This window comes from Hyla sarda, chromosome 3 (genome assembly GCF_029499605.1).
Source record: "Hyla sarda isolate aHylSar1 chromosome 3, aHylSar1.hap1, whole genome shotgun sequence".
Taxonomy (NCBI): Eukaryota; Metazoa; Chordata; class Amphibia; order Anura; family Hylidae; genus Hyla; species Hyla sarda.
Window position 1 is genome coordinate 312021299 of NC_079191.1, and position 16656 is coordinate 312037954.

The window sequence follows — 16656 nt, forward strand, 5'->3', positions numbered from 1 at the left end:
TTTTTATTTTTATTTCTAATTTTATTTTATTTTTCACACCGTTTATTTTGATTTTTGTATATACTTTTGGCCCCTTTTGCTTCTTTTTTCCTTTTTTCTTGTGTCTTCTTTCTCTTGTACCTGTGCTTCCCCCCCCCCCCCTTCCCGCCCTCCTTCCTCCCTCCTTCAACCCCTCCTCTCCTCTCTCCCCCCATCCCCCCTCCTTTCCGTCGCTTCCCCCCTTTCTCCTTCTTCCACTTCTGTCTCCCCTCCCCCCTTCACCCTTCCCCCCTTTTTTATTCGTAATCTTCCTGGTGCTCCTGGGTCCCGCTGGACTTTTTTGGTATAGGCTGGCTTTGAAGTGGATATGTGTGTCCCCATCACACTTGGTGTGTCTATGGAAGTACGACAGTACACTAGATTGTGTGTGCTGTCTTTCCTGTTTGTATTTGTTCTATTTGTTTTGTTGTGGTTGTTTTTCTGTTGTTTTTTTTATACCAGTCTGACCGCCAATCTAGCATTCTTGCCTTGTAAATATGTGCTTATTTGTCTACTTTATGGGTGACACTCTTCCCGCATTGTTGCTACTGTATTGTGCAAAATGCCTTCCCCCTTCTTACAGATATCAAGCCACAGTTTATGTTATTAGGATGTGTAGGCTAATCTCTCAAAATGTACAAGGTCTTAACTCTCCGAGTAAGAGAGCTAAAGCGTTTAGGGATTATGGCCGTCATAGGCCGGATGTCATATGTATACAGGAAACCCATTTTACGGTTGACAGTTACCCTTCCTTTTTTCATAACTCTTTTAAGAGGAGCTATATGTCTTCCTATACTTCCAAATGTAGGGGTGTCCTTATATTGCTGAATAACCTATTTCCTTTCACAGTGACCGAAACGATAGTTGACTCGGAGGGACGTTTCTTATTTTTGTTGGGGGATTACCTGGATAAGAAACTGTGTATTGTCAACTCATATGCTCCCACTGATAACCCTATAACATTTTTTGCTACAGTGTGTGATAAACTGGGTCACCTCTCCTACGACTCTCTGCTCTGGTCGGGAGACTTCAACTTTGTGGTAAATGGTAAGCTTGACCGCTCTAACACAGCATTGTTTCATAGAACGGGTGCCCAGCAACGTTTAATATATTCCTTGTTTGCAGACAATCAATTAGTAGATGTGTGGAGGGAACATAATGGTAATTCTCGTGGTTATTCCTATTATTCACCTGTGCACCATCATTATACTAGAATAGACTGGATACTGGGCAATGCGCCGACACTGATGTTTCTTTTATATGCACGTCATGTGCCGGTGCCTTGGGCAGATCATGATCTAGTACTGGCGGCGTTTGATTTTGGACACCGTACCGCATCTCCCTTTAAGTGGCGCCTGAGTGAGTCATTGTTAACGATGCCTCGAGTTAGAACCCAGGTGGAGCGAGATCTGGCCTCTTATTTTGCTACTAATGCGGTTCCGGAAACGGATCCTCAATGGGTCTGGCTTGCCCATAAGTCCTTTGTTAGGGGTAGACTAATCTCCCTGTCCTCGGGGATAAAAAAAAGACAGATCAGCAGTGCAAAAGGCATTGGAATGTAAATTGGCTAGATTGTCTTATGCACATCAGCAATCCCCTTCTTTGTATTTGTGTAAATCCATAATGGATACTGGGATTCAGTTGGATGCTCTTCTCTCCATCCAGGTGGAGAAGGCGATTAGGTGGACTGGCGCTACATATTATAGGTTTGCGAATAAACCTGATAAATTGTTAGCCTCCATGCTTAAAAAAACGACTGCATTTAACAGAGTGCGCTGCATCCAACTGCGTCCTGGTCACACTACCTCACATCTGGATAGGATATATACCGCATTTTTCGATTTTTATACTTCATTATATTCTCCCCCGAGCAGCTCTACCGCTGAAGAGCGTAAAATCCGTGACTTTTTATCATCTGTTCCTTTGCCTTCCCTCTCTTCGGAGGATAGGGAAGTCCTGAACAGCCCGATATCGGAGGAGAAAGTGCAGGTAGCAATTGACCGTTTGAAAACTGGTAAGTCACCAGGACCTGACGGGCTTTCGGCCCCATACTATAAGAAATTCTCCTCCTTACTTGTTCCTCTCCTCACTGACTTCTTTAACTCTTTATTCTCTGCCACCTCTCTGTCCTCTGACTTTCTTGATGCTCTTATCACTGTTCTACCTAAGCCTTTCAAAAACCATACCCCGCCCTCTAACTATAGACCTATTTCCCTACTGAACCTTGACTCTAAATTACTCACCTCCATTCTTGCAGCTAGACTTAATCGCTTTCTTCCAGTGTTGGTGCACCTCGACCAGGTAGGGTTTGTACCTGGCAGGCATGCTCCTGATAATGTGCGCACTATTTTGAACCTGATCCATTGTTCTAACACTACATCGACACCTATGATAGCGCTCGCTTTAGATATAGAGAAGCCGTTTGACAGTGTTACTTGGCCTTACCTGTTTGCAGTATTATCCAAATTTGGACTTTCAGGTCCGTTTGTGCATGTTCTTCGTCTTCTCTACTCGCACCCTACAGCCTATTTAAAGTTACCTACGTCTACACCTAAATCCATCGCCATTGGAAGAGGCACCCGTCAGGGCCCTTTTCGCATTAGTGATGGAACCACTGGCTGCTATGATACGTTCGAACCAGGATATTGGAGGAATGTCTGTGGGGTCCTCGGTTTACAAGACTAGTCTGTTTGCCGATGACTTACTGTTGACTCTGACTAAGCCATTGGTGTCATTACCTAATTTGTTTAAAATACTACATACTAATCTTGGATAGGAAGAATTAATGTAGTAAAAATGGTGATTTTACCGTGCATATTGTATCTATTCCGCACTCTATCTATCCCGGTCCCACTACGAGACTTGCGTGCACTTCAGAAGGATGTGTTCTCATATATTTGGTCTGCAAAGCACCTGTCACACCGAGCGCTCCGGGTCCCGCTGCTTCCCCGGAGCACTCGCAGCGTGCTACTGTATGCAGCACTCCGGTCGGCACTGCTGACCGCGAGCGCTGCTTCCATGTTCCCGGAGGGGACGCGATCCGAGGTGCGGGACGTGCCCGCTCTCGGATGGCGCCCCGTGTCTCTCACCTGCCCTGTCCTCCTGCTGAGTCCCGGCACGCTCGGCACCGCTCTCTGGGGCGCGCGCGCGCCGGGTCGCTCAGATTTAAAGGGCCAGTGCACCATTAATTGGTGCCTGGCCCAATTGGTTCCTTACACTCCCTACACTATATAAACCCACTTCCCCTTCCTGTCCCTGCCGGATCTTGTTGCCTTGTGCCCTGTGAAAGCGTTTCTGTGTGGCCCCTTGCCTGTGTACCCAGACCCTTGCCGTTGCCCCTGACTATGAACCGTTGCTGCCTGCCCAGACCTTCTGCTATGTCCGACCTTGCTCTTGCCTTGTCCCTGTGTACCGCGCCTGTCTCAGCTGTCAGTGAGGCTGAGTCGCTATCGGGTGGAACGACCTGGGGGTTACCTGCCGCTGCAAGTCCATCTCGCTTTGCGGCGGGCTCTGGTGAAAACCAGTAACCCCTTTGATTCCGTTCCCCTGGTACGGCCCACGCCATCGCCTCACTGACACAGAGGATCCACCACCCGTGTCCTCTCCGCATACCAGTCTGAATCCTGACAGCACCCCAGGATCAATCGCACTTTAATGCATTTCCATAAAAGAGTTAGAGGGGCTCTTGGTTCCTCATCTTATTAGGTATTACTATTCTGCGAGAATAGCTGAATTGGTGCTGATACAGGTTCCTCGAGGTGCACCACGCTGGGTTACTCTGGAATCCTCTCTCTTTCCTCCTTACTCATATTCCTCTTTGCTTTGGTCTTCCCATCCTGTCTCTACTTTACTACCTTCGTCGGCATGGATTGCATTGCAAGCTCTATCGTTGTGGCGGTCTGTCCGATTTAAACTATCTCTTCAGTCTCTGATCTCTCCTCTTGCTCTTAGCGAACCCCTCATTTACCCCAGGACTAAGTACGACAGTGTTTCAGTGGTGGGTGGACAATAAATTGACGCGCCTTTTTGACTTTTTAGACTGGAAACGTTTCATTTCCATGGATCGTATGCTTACTAGGAATTCTGTCCCATTGACTGAAAGATATCGGGCCGCCCAAATCCTTTCTTATTTTTCTTCTTTAGTGTCTAGACAACATGAAATCAATGTGACTCCATTTGAAGCTTGTTCCATCTATACTCCCGGGATGTCGGACTTACTGTCCAGTCTATATGCTCATTTTAATACCCCTAAACCAGCAGATAGAAAGCTCAAATTTATGATGGATTGGGAGTCAGATCTACATTCTGAGCTTTCCTTGCCACAGTGGCACGCTTGCTGCGAGTCTGTGGGTAAGGGTAGCTGGCAAGTTTCTATGTCAGAAACTTCTATTAGAATATTACATAGAACCTACCTGGCACCGGTGAAATTACATAATATATATCCCTCTGTGTCCCCATGTTGTTTTTGACAGTGTGGACAGAGAGGAACTATGTACCATACGTGGTGGGGGTGCCCAATTGTCGGGGACCTTTGGAAGGAGGTTCTGGAGATGATGACAGCTATTTTACCGTGCCATGTCCCCCGCACACCTGCATTTTGTTTACTCAGTCATAGACCCACTAGAATGCCATTCCGTATATTTAAATTGGCCCAATACATTCTGTTAGCTACACGTATTTATATAGCTTCTCAATGGAAGCAAAACACCCTGTCCTTGTCTCCAGTCCTCCAAAGGATCAATGTTATAATGTTAAATGAGAAACTGTCGGCTATCAGAGAGGACGCTGTAGAGAGGTTTGAGATAGTATGGGAACCGTGGACCTCGTCTTCTTACTGCCCATCGATGTCTCATTGCTTTACGTTGTACTGATTGGGAGGAGTGTCACCTTATTAGGCTTTACATTGATGCGATGAGTTATTGTACCAGACATTGTTTTTGCACCATCTTTTCTACGCCTGTACTTACTATGTGTCGCTTAGATACCACCTATATTGTTTCGTGATTATGGCGCAGACTTGTGCACTCAATTCTTGTTTTATTGTTGCCCATTTGGGTGCTACTATAATACTACTTAAGATTGTGTAAACATTGTACTGCAAATCTTTTGCTTTCCTACAATAAAGCTTCTTTGTTTGACTGTTAAACACATTCATAAGAATGAAACAATATTTGTCTGTCCATTCTTCTTTAACTCCTCAGCGTTTTTTAGTTTTTGCATTTTCGTTTTTTCCTCTTTACCTTTTAAAAATCATAACCCTTTCAATTTTCCACCTAAAAATCCATATGAGGGCTTATTTTTTATGCCACCAATTTTACTTTGTAATGACATCAGTCATTTTACCCAAAAATTTACGGCGAAACAAAAAAAAATCATTGTGCGACTAAATTGAAGAAAAAAAGCCATTTTGTAACTTTTGGGGGCTTCCGTTTCTACACGGTAAAAATGACACCTTATCTTTATTCTGTAGGTCCATACGATTAAAATGATATCCTACTTATATTTGATTTTGTCTTACTTCTAGAAAAAATCATAACTATATGCACGAAAATTTTTGCGTTTAAAAATGTCCTCTCCTTTTTTTTCTGCAAATGGGGATGTATGAGAGCTCATTTTTTGCGCCATGTTCTGAAGTTTTTATCAGTACCATTTTTGTTTTGATCAGACTTTTTGATCACTTTTTTTTATAGTATAAAAAGTGACCAAAAATATGATATTATGGACTTTGGAATTTTTTTTACGTGTAAGCCATTGACCGTGTGGTTTAATGAATTATATATTTTTATATTTCAGACATTTAAACACGCGGCAATACCACATGCTTAAATTTATTTATTTATTTACATAGCTTTTTTATGGGAAAAGGGGGATGATTCAAACTTTTATTAGGGAAGGGGTTAAATCACATTTATTAACTTCTTTTTTACACTTTTTTTTGCAATGTTATAGCCCCCATCAGGGACTATAACATGCAGTACATTGATTGCCAGCACTGATCAATACTATGCCATAGCATTTCATTGATCAGTGTTATCGGTGGTCGATTGCCCAAGCCTGGATCTCAGGCTTGGAGCAATCAATCGCTGATTAGACGCGCATGAGGCAGGTAAGGCACCCTCCTGATGCGTCCTATCTGATCGGAACACTGCGGTTTCGCCGGGAATGCTTTACTTTAGACCCGGCAATCAACTTTGATTGTTGCGTCTAAAGGTTTAATAGTGCACGTCACCGTGATAGGTGATGTCCGCTATTAGCCATGGGTCCCGGCTACCATGGGTCCCGGCTGCCGCAAAAACCTGGAAACCCGCTTACAAAAGCATTTTTTAAACCAGAAAAGTTTTCCCTTATGTTAATAGATGAAATTCTTTATCTACCCTTTATTACCAGTAACGTTGCTAGAGAGTGCATGCCCACAATGCTAAATGGCTGATAGTGGGTTACGGGTGTCCGTGCAGAGGGACAAACCCAGAAACCGACTTGTGTGCGGCGCTTCTCCGGCAATAAACAGGCGATTTCGGCAGAGATGCTGTGTAAACTTTTTATTTCTCAATGTACAGTGGTATCAAGAGCAATATAAGTTACACTGGTGCAGGACAACGCATTTCTAGAGGGGAATCCTCTCTTCGTCATTTATTTATTGTAAGTTGCAAGTATTTATACAGTGTGGGCTTCAAACTTTTCTAATTTTGGCGGGTAGCTGTGGTCACTGGGGGCTGGGTTGTGACGTCAGTCCCTGTGACCTCAGCTAGAACTGCTAAGGGCTTCAGCAGGGTATATCTATAACATTAAGAAATTTTCCCCATTGAAACAAAGAGACCTATTTAGGTCTATGGCCGAGCTGGCAGGCTGCATGTTGAAGCTGAGCAGCTTTAGGTCTGGCTATGTCTTGGATGAGAGACCAGAGAAACACGGTGTGTTTGAATGGGGTTGTGAGTGACAGCAAAGGTCTATAGGTTAACTAGATAATGATTGAGATGGAAGTAATTAATGTACTTTGTGGTTACATTAAAATGCTTGTGGGTGCATTAGAATGTTCAGTTAATTGTGATTGACAGATGTGGCAAGTTATTCATAGACTTGTGGTAACAGTAGATTAAAGGAATATGGGAGGTTTAGAAGTGATGGAGTTGTAGTGATTGTATTTGACCAGTAGGGGCCGTTGTTGTATAAGTGAAATGGTGTGTTTAAATGGGATTGTGATGGGTATGGGAGGGGGAATGTGTTTTGATGTTTTTGTTCTTGGGACAGGAATTTTATGACTACTACTCCCATCATGGACAGACTATGCCCATGATGGGAAGTATAGTCCATGGGCTTAGGTGCAGATCGCAGCAGGTCATTATCCAGAGACCCGCTGCGATCTGCATTTATTAAGTTAACAAGCCGGCGGCATATGCAGCTACACCACACTGCCCGCCGACTTCTATATACACTGTCATAATTCATAATCCCCTCTGCCGGGAAAAAGCTATTCACCAATCAGAGCTTCTGTTTTCCGGCAGCAGGGATTATGAATTATGACAGTGTATACAGTGTTCCCCGCCGGGAGCGCAGTGTAGCCACATGCACCGTTGGCTTTTACAGTTAATAAATGCAGATCGCAGCGCGTCTCTGGACAATGACCTGCTGCGATCTGCACCTAAGCACATGGACTATAACTTCCATCATGGACGGAGTCTGTCTATGATGGGAGTAGTAGTCCTAAAACGTGTGTTGGTCCCCCCTGCCCCTGTGAAGTATACTATCATCAGTGCATCTGCTGGCTGGGAAGCGGGCGGCATTGTGCTGCCTTCCCCGGCCAGCAGCATGATACGCTGCTGAAAGTATACTTTACAGATAGCGCTGCAAGGGACATATGTATGCGCTCGCGGGGGGGGGGACACATATAAGGCACTGCTGGGGGCAAAATATATAGGTAGCGCAGTGGGGAGTTTTAGTTAAAGTGGGTGCTAATGTCCTTTTCTGCGGACGTATGCACTTTTTGTAAGCCAGGTTGGACCTGGAATACATATGCAACTTTTAACCCCTTCCCGCAGAATGTCATATATAAACGCCGGGTTGTGCAGTGCGTTCGCGCATCCCGGCGTTTATAAATGACATTCAGTTAACCCGGCGATGCGCAGCATCGCACAGGTTAACTGGCAGAAGTCCCGCTGTTTCCAGCAGGGGACAACTTCTGCTTCACCCCCAGGACCATCCATTGATGGTCCTGGTCAGCGATCACTGTGATTGGTCCCAGTGATCTGGGGTGAAAGTTGAGATCCCCCGCACTGCCCGCCCCTGGAAGTCGGGCAGAACGGGGGACGATGGCTGCGGGGACCTGCGGCATAGGGGGGGGGGGGGGAACATCAGGGGACCGGCGGACTTACCTGGCGGGACCGAGGAGCACTGCGGGACCGGCCACGTGGGCGAGCAGCGACGGGACCGGCAGGTGAGTACATGGTCCTCAGAAGCAGCAGTGAAGATCTTCACTGCTGCTTCTAGGAGTCTGAAAACTACAACTCCCAGCATGCCTAGACAGCCTTTGGCTGTCTGGGCATGCTGGGAGTTGTAGTTTTGCAACATCTGGAGGGCCCCAGTTTGGAGACCATTGTATAATGGTCTCCAATCTGCGCTCTTCCAGCTGTTGCAAAACTACAACTCCCAGCATGCACTGACTGTCCAGGCATGCTGGGAGTTTTAGTTCAGCAACATCTGGCCCTTCAGATGTTGCCGAACTACAACTCCCAGCATGCCCTTCAGCTGTCTGGGCATGCTGGGAGTTGTAGTTTTGCAACAACTGGAGACACACTGGTTGGGAAACATTGTTTCTAACTCAGTGTTTCCTAACCTGTGTGCCTCCAGCTGTTGCAAAACTATAACTCCCAGCATGCACTAACAGACCATGCATGCTGGGAGTTGTGGTTTTGCAACAGCTGGTGCACCCCCCCCCCTGTGAATGTACAGGGTACATTCACATGGGCGAGGCTTTTACAGTGGGTTTCTCGCATCTTGAGATGCAGCAAATTTTGCGCCGGGAAACTCGCTGTAATCCCCCGCCCATGTGACTGTACCCTAAAAACACTACACTACACTAACACAAAATAAAATAAAAAGTTAAAAACACTACATATGCACATACCCCTACACAGCCCCCCTCCCCCAATAAGAACGTCTGGTACGCCACTGTTTCCAAAGCAGAGCCTCCAGCTGTTGAAAAACAACAACTCCCAGTATTGCTGGACAGCCGTTGACTGTCCACGCATGCTGGGAGTTTTGCAACAGCTGGAGGCACCCTGTTTGGGAATCACTGGCGTAGAATACCCCTATGTCCACCCCTATGCAAATCCCTAATTTAGGCCTCAAATGCGCACGGCGCACTCACTTTGGAGCCCTGTCGTATTTCAAGGCAACAGTTTAGGGCCACATATGGGGTATCGCTGTACTCGGGAGAAATTGCGTTACAAGGTTTGGGGGGCTTTTTCTTCTTTAACCCTTCATGAAAAGGAAATGTTGGGGTCTACACCAGAATGTTAGTGTAAAAAAATTAAATTTTTTACACTAACATGCTGATGTTGCCCTATACTTTACATTTTCACAAGAGGTAAAAGGGAAAAAGCCCCCCAAAATTTGTAACGCAATTTCTCCCGACTACAGAGATACCCCATATGTGAGCGCAAAGTGCTCTGGGGGCGCACAACAAGGCCCAGAAGGGAGAGCGCACCATGTACATTTGAGGTGATTTGCACAGGGGTGGCTGATTATTACAGCGGTTTTGACAAACGCAAAAAAAAAAAAACCCCACATGTGACCCCATTTCGGAAACGACACCCCTCACGGAATGTAATGAGGGGTGCAGTGAGAATTTACCCCCACAGGTGTCTGACGGATCTTTGGAACAGTGGTCCGTGAAAATGAAAACTTGTACAGCCCACTGTTCCAAAGATCTGTCAGACACCAGTGGGGGGCAAATGCTCACTGTACCCCTTGTTACGTTCCTCAAGGGGTCTCGTTTCCAAAATGGTATGCCATGTGTGTTTTTTTTTTGCTGTTCTGGCACCAGAGGGGCTTCCTAAATGCGATATGCCCCCCGAGCAAAATTTGCTCTCAAAAAGCCAAATATGACTCCTTCTCTTCTGAGCATTGTAGTTCGCTCATAGTGCACTTCAGGTCAACTTATGGGATACCTCCATACTCAGAAGAGAAGGGGTTACAAATATTGGGGGGTATTTCCTGCTATTAACCCTTGCAAAAATGTGAAATTTGGGGGGAAACACACATTTTAGTGGAATTTTTTTTTTTTTTTTACATATGCAAAAGTCGTGAAACACCTGTGGGGTAATAAGGCTCACTTTATTCCTTATTACATTCCTCTAGTTTCCAAAATGGTATGCCATGTGTTTTTTTTTGCTGTTCTGGCACCATAGGGGCTTCCTAAATGCGACATGCCCCCCGAGCAAAATTTGCTCTCAAAAAGCCAAATATGACTCCTTCTCTTCTGAGCATTGTAGTTCGCCCATAGTGCACTTCAGGTCAACTTATGGGATACCTCCATACTCAGAAGAGAAGGGGTTACAAATAATGGGGGGTATTTCCTGCTATTAACCCTTGCAAAAATGTGAAATTTGGGGGGAAACACACATTTTAGTGAAAAAAAATAATTTTTTTTTTACATATGCAAAAGTCGTGAAACACCTGTGGGGTATTAAGGCTCACTTTATTCCTTGTTATGTTCCTCAAGGGGTCTAGTTTCCAAAATGGTATGCCATGTGTTTTTTTTTTTTGCTGTTCTGGCACCATAGGGGCTTCCTAAATGCAACATGCCCCCCAAAAACCATTTCAGAAAAACGTACTCTCCAAAATCCCCTTGTCGCTCTTTCGCTTCTGAGCCCTCTACTGCGACCGCCGAACACTTTACATAGACATATGAGGTATGTGCTTACTCGAGAGAAATCGGGCTACAAATATAAGTATACATTTTATCCTTTTACCCCTTGTAAAAATTCAAAAATTGGGTCTACAAAAACATGCGAGTGTAAACAATGAAGATTGTGAATTTTCTCCTTCACTTTGCTTCTATTCCTGTGAAACACCTAAAGGGTTAAAATGATGACTGAATGTCATTTTGAATACTTTGGGGGGTGCAGTTTTTATAATGGAGTCTTTTGTGGGGTATTTCTAATATGAAGACCCTTCAAATCCACTTCAAACCTGAACTGGTCCCTGAAAAATAGTGAGTTTGAAAATTTTGTGAAAAATTGGAAAATTGCTGCTGAACTTTGAAGCCCTCTGGTGTCTTCCAAAAGTAAAAACTCGTCACTTTTATGATGCAAACATAAAGTAAACATATTGAATATGTGAATAAAATTTTTTTTAATTTGTAATATACATTTTTCTTACAAGCAGAGAGCTTCAAAGTTAGAAAAATGCTAAATTTTCAAATTTTTCATCAAATTTTTGGATTTTTCACAAGGAAAGGATGCAAGTTACCACAAAAATTTACCACCATGTTAAAGTAGAATATGTCACGAAAAAACAATCTCGGAATCAGAATGATAACTAAAAGCATTCCAGAGTTATTAATGTTTAAAGTGACAGTGGTCAGATGTGCAAAAAACGCTCTGGTCCTTAAGGCCAAAATGGGCTTGGTCCTGAAGGGGTTAAACGGAGATGCAACTGTTTTTCTTCATAAATAGCGATTATCGCATTTGATAAATACATGACCACTGCAAAGTACAAAAAAAATGTACTACGTGAGCAGTTTTCAGAAATGTGCGTTGGGATAAGCAAAAATCATGTATAGGAAAGTCGCACGTACGCAAGTACGTGCAACTTTTTTATGCAAAAAAATCTACTACAGAGTTTGATACATCTCCTTCTATATTTGTATTACTTATCACACTATACAGTCACCATTCATTCAAGTTTAAATCTGTCACATAAAATTATACCTACCTGTCTTCCATTGTTGCGATGTCTAAGTCTCTCTCTTTTCTCACTGCCCCATTCCCAATAATGGCTTCCTGTATCTAAATTAAATACAAATTTGGTATATAAGAAAAAATCGTTACCTACAATTTCTAGCATCCATACAGCATAACTCCTGTTCCTTTTTTTGGGATAACTTACCACAATATACATACCTTTTATAGAAATCTTTGAATCTTAAAAAGGAGCTGATCATGCGAATATCTGCAGGAAAATTTGCAGGAGAATTTATGCAGATATGCGGAATTTACGTCGTGTGAATGCGGCCTTAGGGTCTATTCACACAGCGGAATTTCCACCAGTGGAATTCTGCCATAAATGAAAGCCAGATACAATTCGACACTCCCGTTGACACTTCGGAATTTTCGCTTGTGAAATAGTGGAAATTCCAAAGTGTCAACAGGAGTATGGAATCCCATAGAAGTGTATTGGGCTTTCATTTACAGCAGAATAGCGTAAGTTCTGCTTGCGGAAATTATATATAATGAATAGACCCTTAGACTCCTTTGTTTGTGGGCTTATATCAGAGGAACAAAGGAAAATTGAAAATGACAGATTCATAATTAGCCTCTTTTAATCTATTTACTGATTACTTTATTGGAGGGGAGGGGATGGCTGATTTATTACACATTAAATAACAATTCTTGAACATCTGAAATGTACTACAATTGTTAGACGTAACTGTCATATGGGTGCTATCCCTGCTGCACAATTGGTAGCGTAGCTCTGGTTAGTTAATACCAGACAATATGTCGGGACCCCCCCCAACTGATAACACCCAATTGGCATAACAGATAAATGTTACAACACAGAGACAGATGTACAAGATTTTTTTTTTTTATGGGAAATACAAGTATTTACTAAAACAGACAAGTCAGGAGAGACTACAAGTCCTCTTTTAGTTTTGGTTATATGAGTTTTGTTTTACTAATATTATTTTTGTGTTTTCCCACTTGGGTAATTGTTTTTTGTTTTGTTTTAGATTGGCTGTTGATGGACCTTATGGATCAGCTGCAACTAATGTATTCCACTACAATGTTAGTGTCTGCATTGCAGCAGGGATTGGAGTAACACCATTTGCATCTGTACTCAAATCTATATGGTATAAATGTTGCTCTTCAAGTAATAATTTGGGACTAAAAAAGGTAATAGTAATCGATTTTACAAGATGTTAATGAGTAACTTTACCCCTTAGGGACTCCTTCCCTTCTAAAAATCATAACGCTTTAAATTTGGCATCTGCAGACCCATATAAGGGCTTGTTTTTTGTGTCACCAAATGTACTTTGTAATGACATCACTTATTTTATAATATAACCTGTGGCAAAACCCCCAAAAAATTATTCATGGGGTAAAATGAAAAAAGAAACGTCATTTTGTAAATTTTGGGGGCTCCTGTTTCTACGCAGTGCACTTTTCGGTAAAAATGACACCTTATCTTTATTTTGTAGGTCCATACGGTTACAAGGATACACAATTTATATAAGCTTTATTTTATTTTAATACTTGAACAAATTATAAACTACATGCACCAAAATTAATATGGTTAAAATTGGCTCCTATAACTTTAAAACATTTTCTGTGTACGGAGCGGTATGAGGGCTTATTTTTTGCACCGTCGTCTGTAGTTTTTATCAGTACAATTTTTGTTATGATGGGACTTTTTAATAGCTTTTTATTAATATGTTTATGGTATATTAAGTGACCAAAAAAGCACAATTTTGGTATTTTTTTATGTGTACGCCATCGACTGTGCGGTTTAGCTAACCTTATATTTTAATAGTTTGGACATTTACGCACGCGGCGGTACCACATATGATTATTTTTATTCTTTATTACATTATTTTATTTAAAAAATGGGAAAAGGGGGTGATTTAAACTTTTAATAGGGAAGGGGTTAATGAGCTTTTATTACATTTTCTTTTACACTTTTTTTTTAGCCCCCATAGGGGGATAAAACATGCAATCTTCTGATTGCATACACTGTTCAATGCTATGCTATGCATAGCATTGATCAGTGTAACTGGCTCTCTGTTGTTCTAGCCTGCTGTGCAGGCATCGAGCAATAGATTGCCGATCGGATGATGTAGAGGCAGGTGAGGACCCTCCCGTCGTCCGGTAAGCTGATCGACATCGCAATTTTGTCGTGATAGTCCCGATCAGCTCTGCTGGGCTGCTGGGATTCTTTTACTTTCGCTTTAGATGCCGCAATCAACTTTGATCGCCGCATCTAAAGGGTTCATCTGCCGGATCGCCCATGCTCGGCATTAGACATGGGTCCTGGATGCCCGTAGCAACCGGGACCCACCGGGTTTAACCCGTTCTCCGCCGGTGAGAACGGTTTAAACCCGTTAAACTGGACCAGGGCGTACAGGTACGCCCAGAGACCTTAAAGGGGTACTCCGCCCCTAGACATCTTATCTCCTATCCAAAGGATAGGGGATAAGATGTTAGATCGCCGCGGTCCCGCTGCTGGGGACCCCGGGGATCGCCGCTGCGGCACCCCGCCATCATTACTGCACAGAGCGCGTTTGCTCTGTGCGTAATGACGGGCGATACAGGGGCCGGAGCAGCGTGACATCATGGCTCCGCCCCTCATGACATCACGGGCCGTCCCCTTAATGCAAGTCTATGCAAGGGGGCGTGACGACCGCCACGCCCCCTCCAATAAACTTGTATTGACAGGGGCGGACCGTGACGTTACGAGGGGCGGAGCCATGATGTCACGATGCTCCGGCCCCTGTATTGCCCGTCATTACGTGCAGAGCGATCTCGCTCTGCACAGTAAGGATAGCGGGGTGCTGCAGCGGTGATCCCCGGGGTCCCCAGCAGCGGGACCCCGGCGATCTGACATCTTATCCCCTATCCTTTGGATGGGCGATAAGATGTCTAGGGGCGGAGTACCCCTTTAAGGATGCATACGCCCTGCGTCCCCAAGAGATTAATTAAAATGGTTTCCAATAGGCTGAGTTTGTGCATTGTAGACAAGATTTGGTGAAAGCCATATTGACCTGCAAGTTCGCAAGGTTTTCAAACTAACTGCAACTGCAATCAGTTTGTAAATGGAAATGTGGTTTTGTAACAGTTTTGTAACACACTTGTAACTTTAGTAGAATATTTTATTTTCTCTCTCATGTTATTTTGTATTCTTTGTCAAAGCTATTAATATATAATTTGACAAAGCTATTAATACTATATAATCCAACAAATTTAAGGGGTTATCCAGTGAGAGGGCTTTTTTTTTTTTTTTAACAATGCCAATTTTGTAATATTTATATGAAAAAATGTTACTCTACTTATCACCAGCACTTCTGTGGTGCCTCTGGACCCCTGCTCTGGTCCCTGGGGCAATCCTCTTCCTGTTTCCTGATGCTGGGCATCTCTCCTGATTGAATGGTATGGGCATCACTAATAGGTTGTAAACCAGCATGGTGTACTACATTACTATGCTATCATATAACCTGCACCCTGTATATGCTTTATCTGTGTGCAACTACAATACTAAGCAGCGACACCCCTCATGAATAGTAGGCGTGTGAGCGGTTGTTCATCAGTATTTTGCACCTGTGCGACCTCCCCTTATATAGCATTATGGCTATTCTACATCATAATGGGAATAGGTGCCTAACCTGCCCTTGTATTAGTAATCATTAAGTGTGACCTTTTTTCTGTGATTTTTTGAGTTTTTCTTTGATCTTTTTCTGTTCCTCAAGCCCAATACATCATGCTGCAGCTAAGCAAATCTCTGGCCGCAGCAGTGTTCCTCCTGAGCCAGTGATTGGCTGAGCGGCATTATGACATATTGGGCACGGGCACCAGGAAGAAGGCAAAGGCCAGAGCCCAATATTTCACATTGGCTAAAGAGAAACACTGATTTGCTGAGCTGCCATGTGATATATTGGGGGACATTTATCAAAACCTGTGCAAGGGAAAGTTGTCCAGTTGCCCATAGCAACCAATCAGATCACTTCTTTCATTTTGTAGAGGCCTTGTTAAATATGAAAGAAGCGAGCTGATTGGTTGCTATGGGCAACTGGGCAACTTTTACTCTGCACAGGTTTTGATAAATCTCCCCCATTGTGTCTGGCAAAAGAGGATTGCATCGAGGACCGGAGCCGAGGACTGATAGCACCACAGGAGCACAAGAGGTGAGTAGAGGTTTATTTTATAGGTATATATATCACAGAATTGGCAAAGTTAAAATATAACCCATTTAACCCCTTAACGACGCAGGATGTATATTTACGCATCACATCGCGTCGGTCCCGGCGCTCATCAACGGCCGGGACCCGCGGCTAATACCACACATCGCTGATCGCGGCAATGTGTGGTATTAACCCTTTAGAAGCGGCGGTCAAAGCTGACCGCCGCTTCTAAAGCGAAAGTGAAAGTATCCCGGCTAGTCAGTCGGGCTGTTCGGGACCGCCGCGGTGAAATCGCAGCGTCCCGAACAGCTTACAGGACACCGGGAGGGCCCTTACCTGCCTCCTCGGTGTCCGATTGACAAATGACTGCTCCGTGCCTGAAATCCAGGCAGGAGCAGTCAAGCGCCGATAACACTGATCACAGGCGTGTTAATACACGCCAGTGATCAGCATAGGAGATCAGTGTGTGCAGTGTTATAGGTCCCTATGGGACCTATAACACTGCAAAAAAAAGGGTTAATAAAGGT

At 43.8% G+C, this 16656-nt stretch overlaps 1 protein-coding gene across 1 annotated transcript in view; it reads left to right on the top strand.

The window, feature by feature from the left end:
• The window catches only part of NOX3 (NADPH oxidase 3), an 81137-nt gene that overhangs the window by 46651 nt on the left and 17830 nt on the right, over nt 1-16656 (top strand). The window contains exon 10 of the mRNA XM_056563620.1: nt 12968-13130. Coding sequence (XP_056419595.1) covers nt 12968-13130 — 163 coding nt within the window. The remainder of the gene's footprint in view (nt 1-12967; nt 13131-16656) is intronic.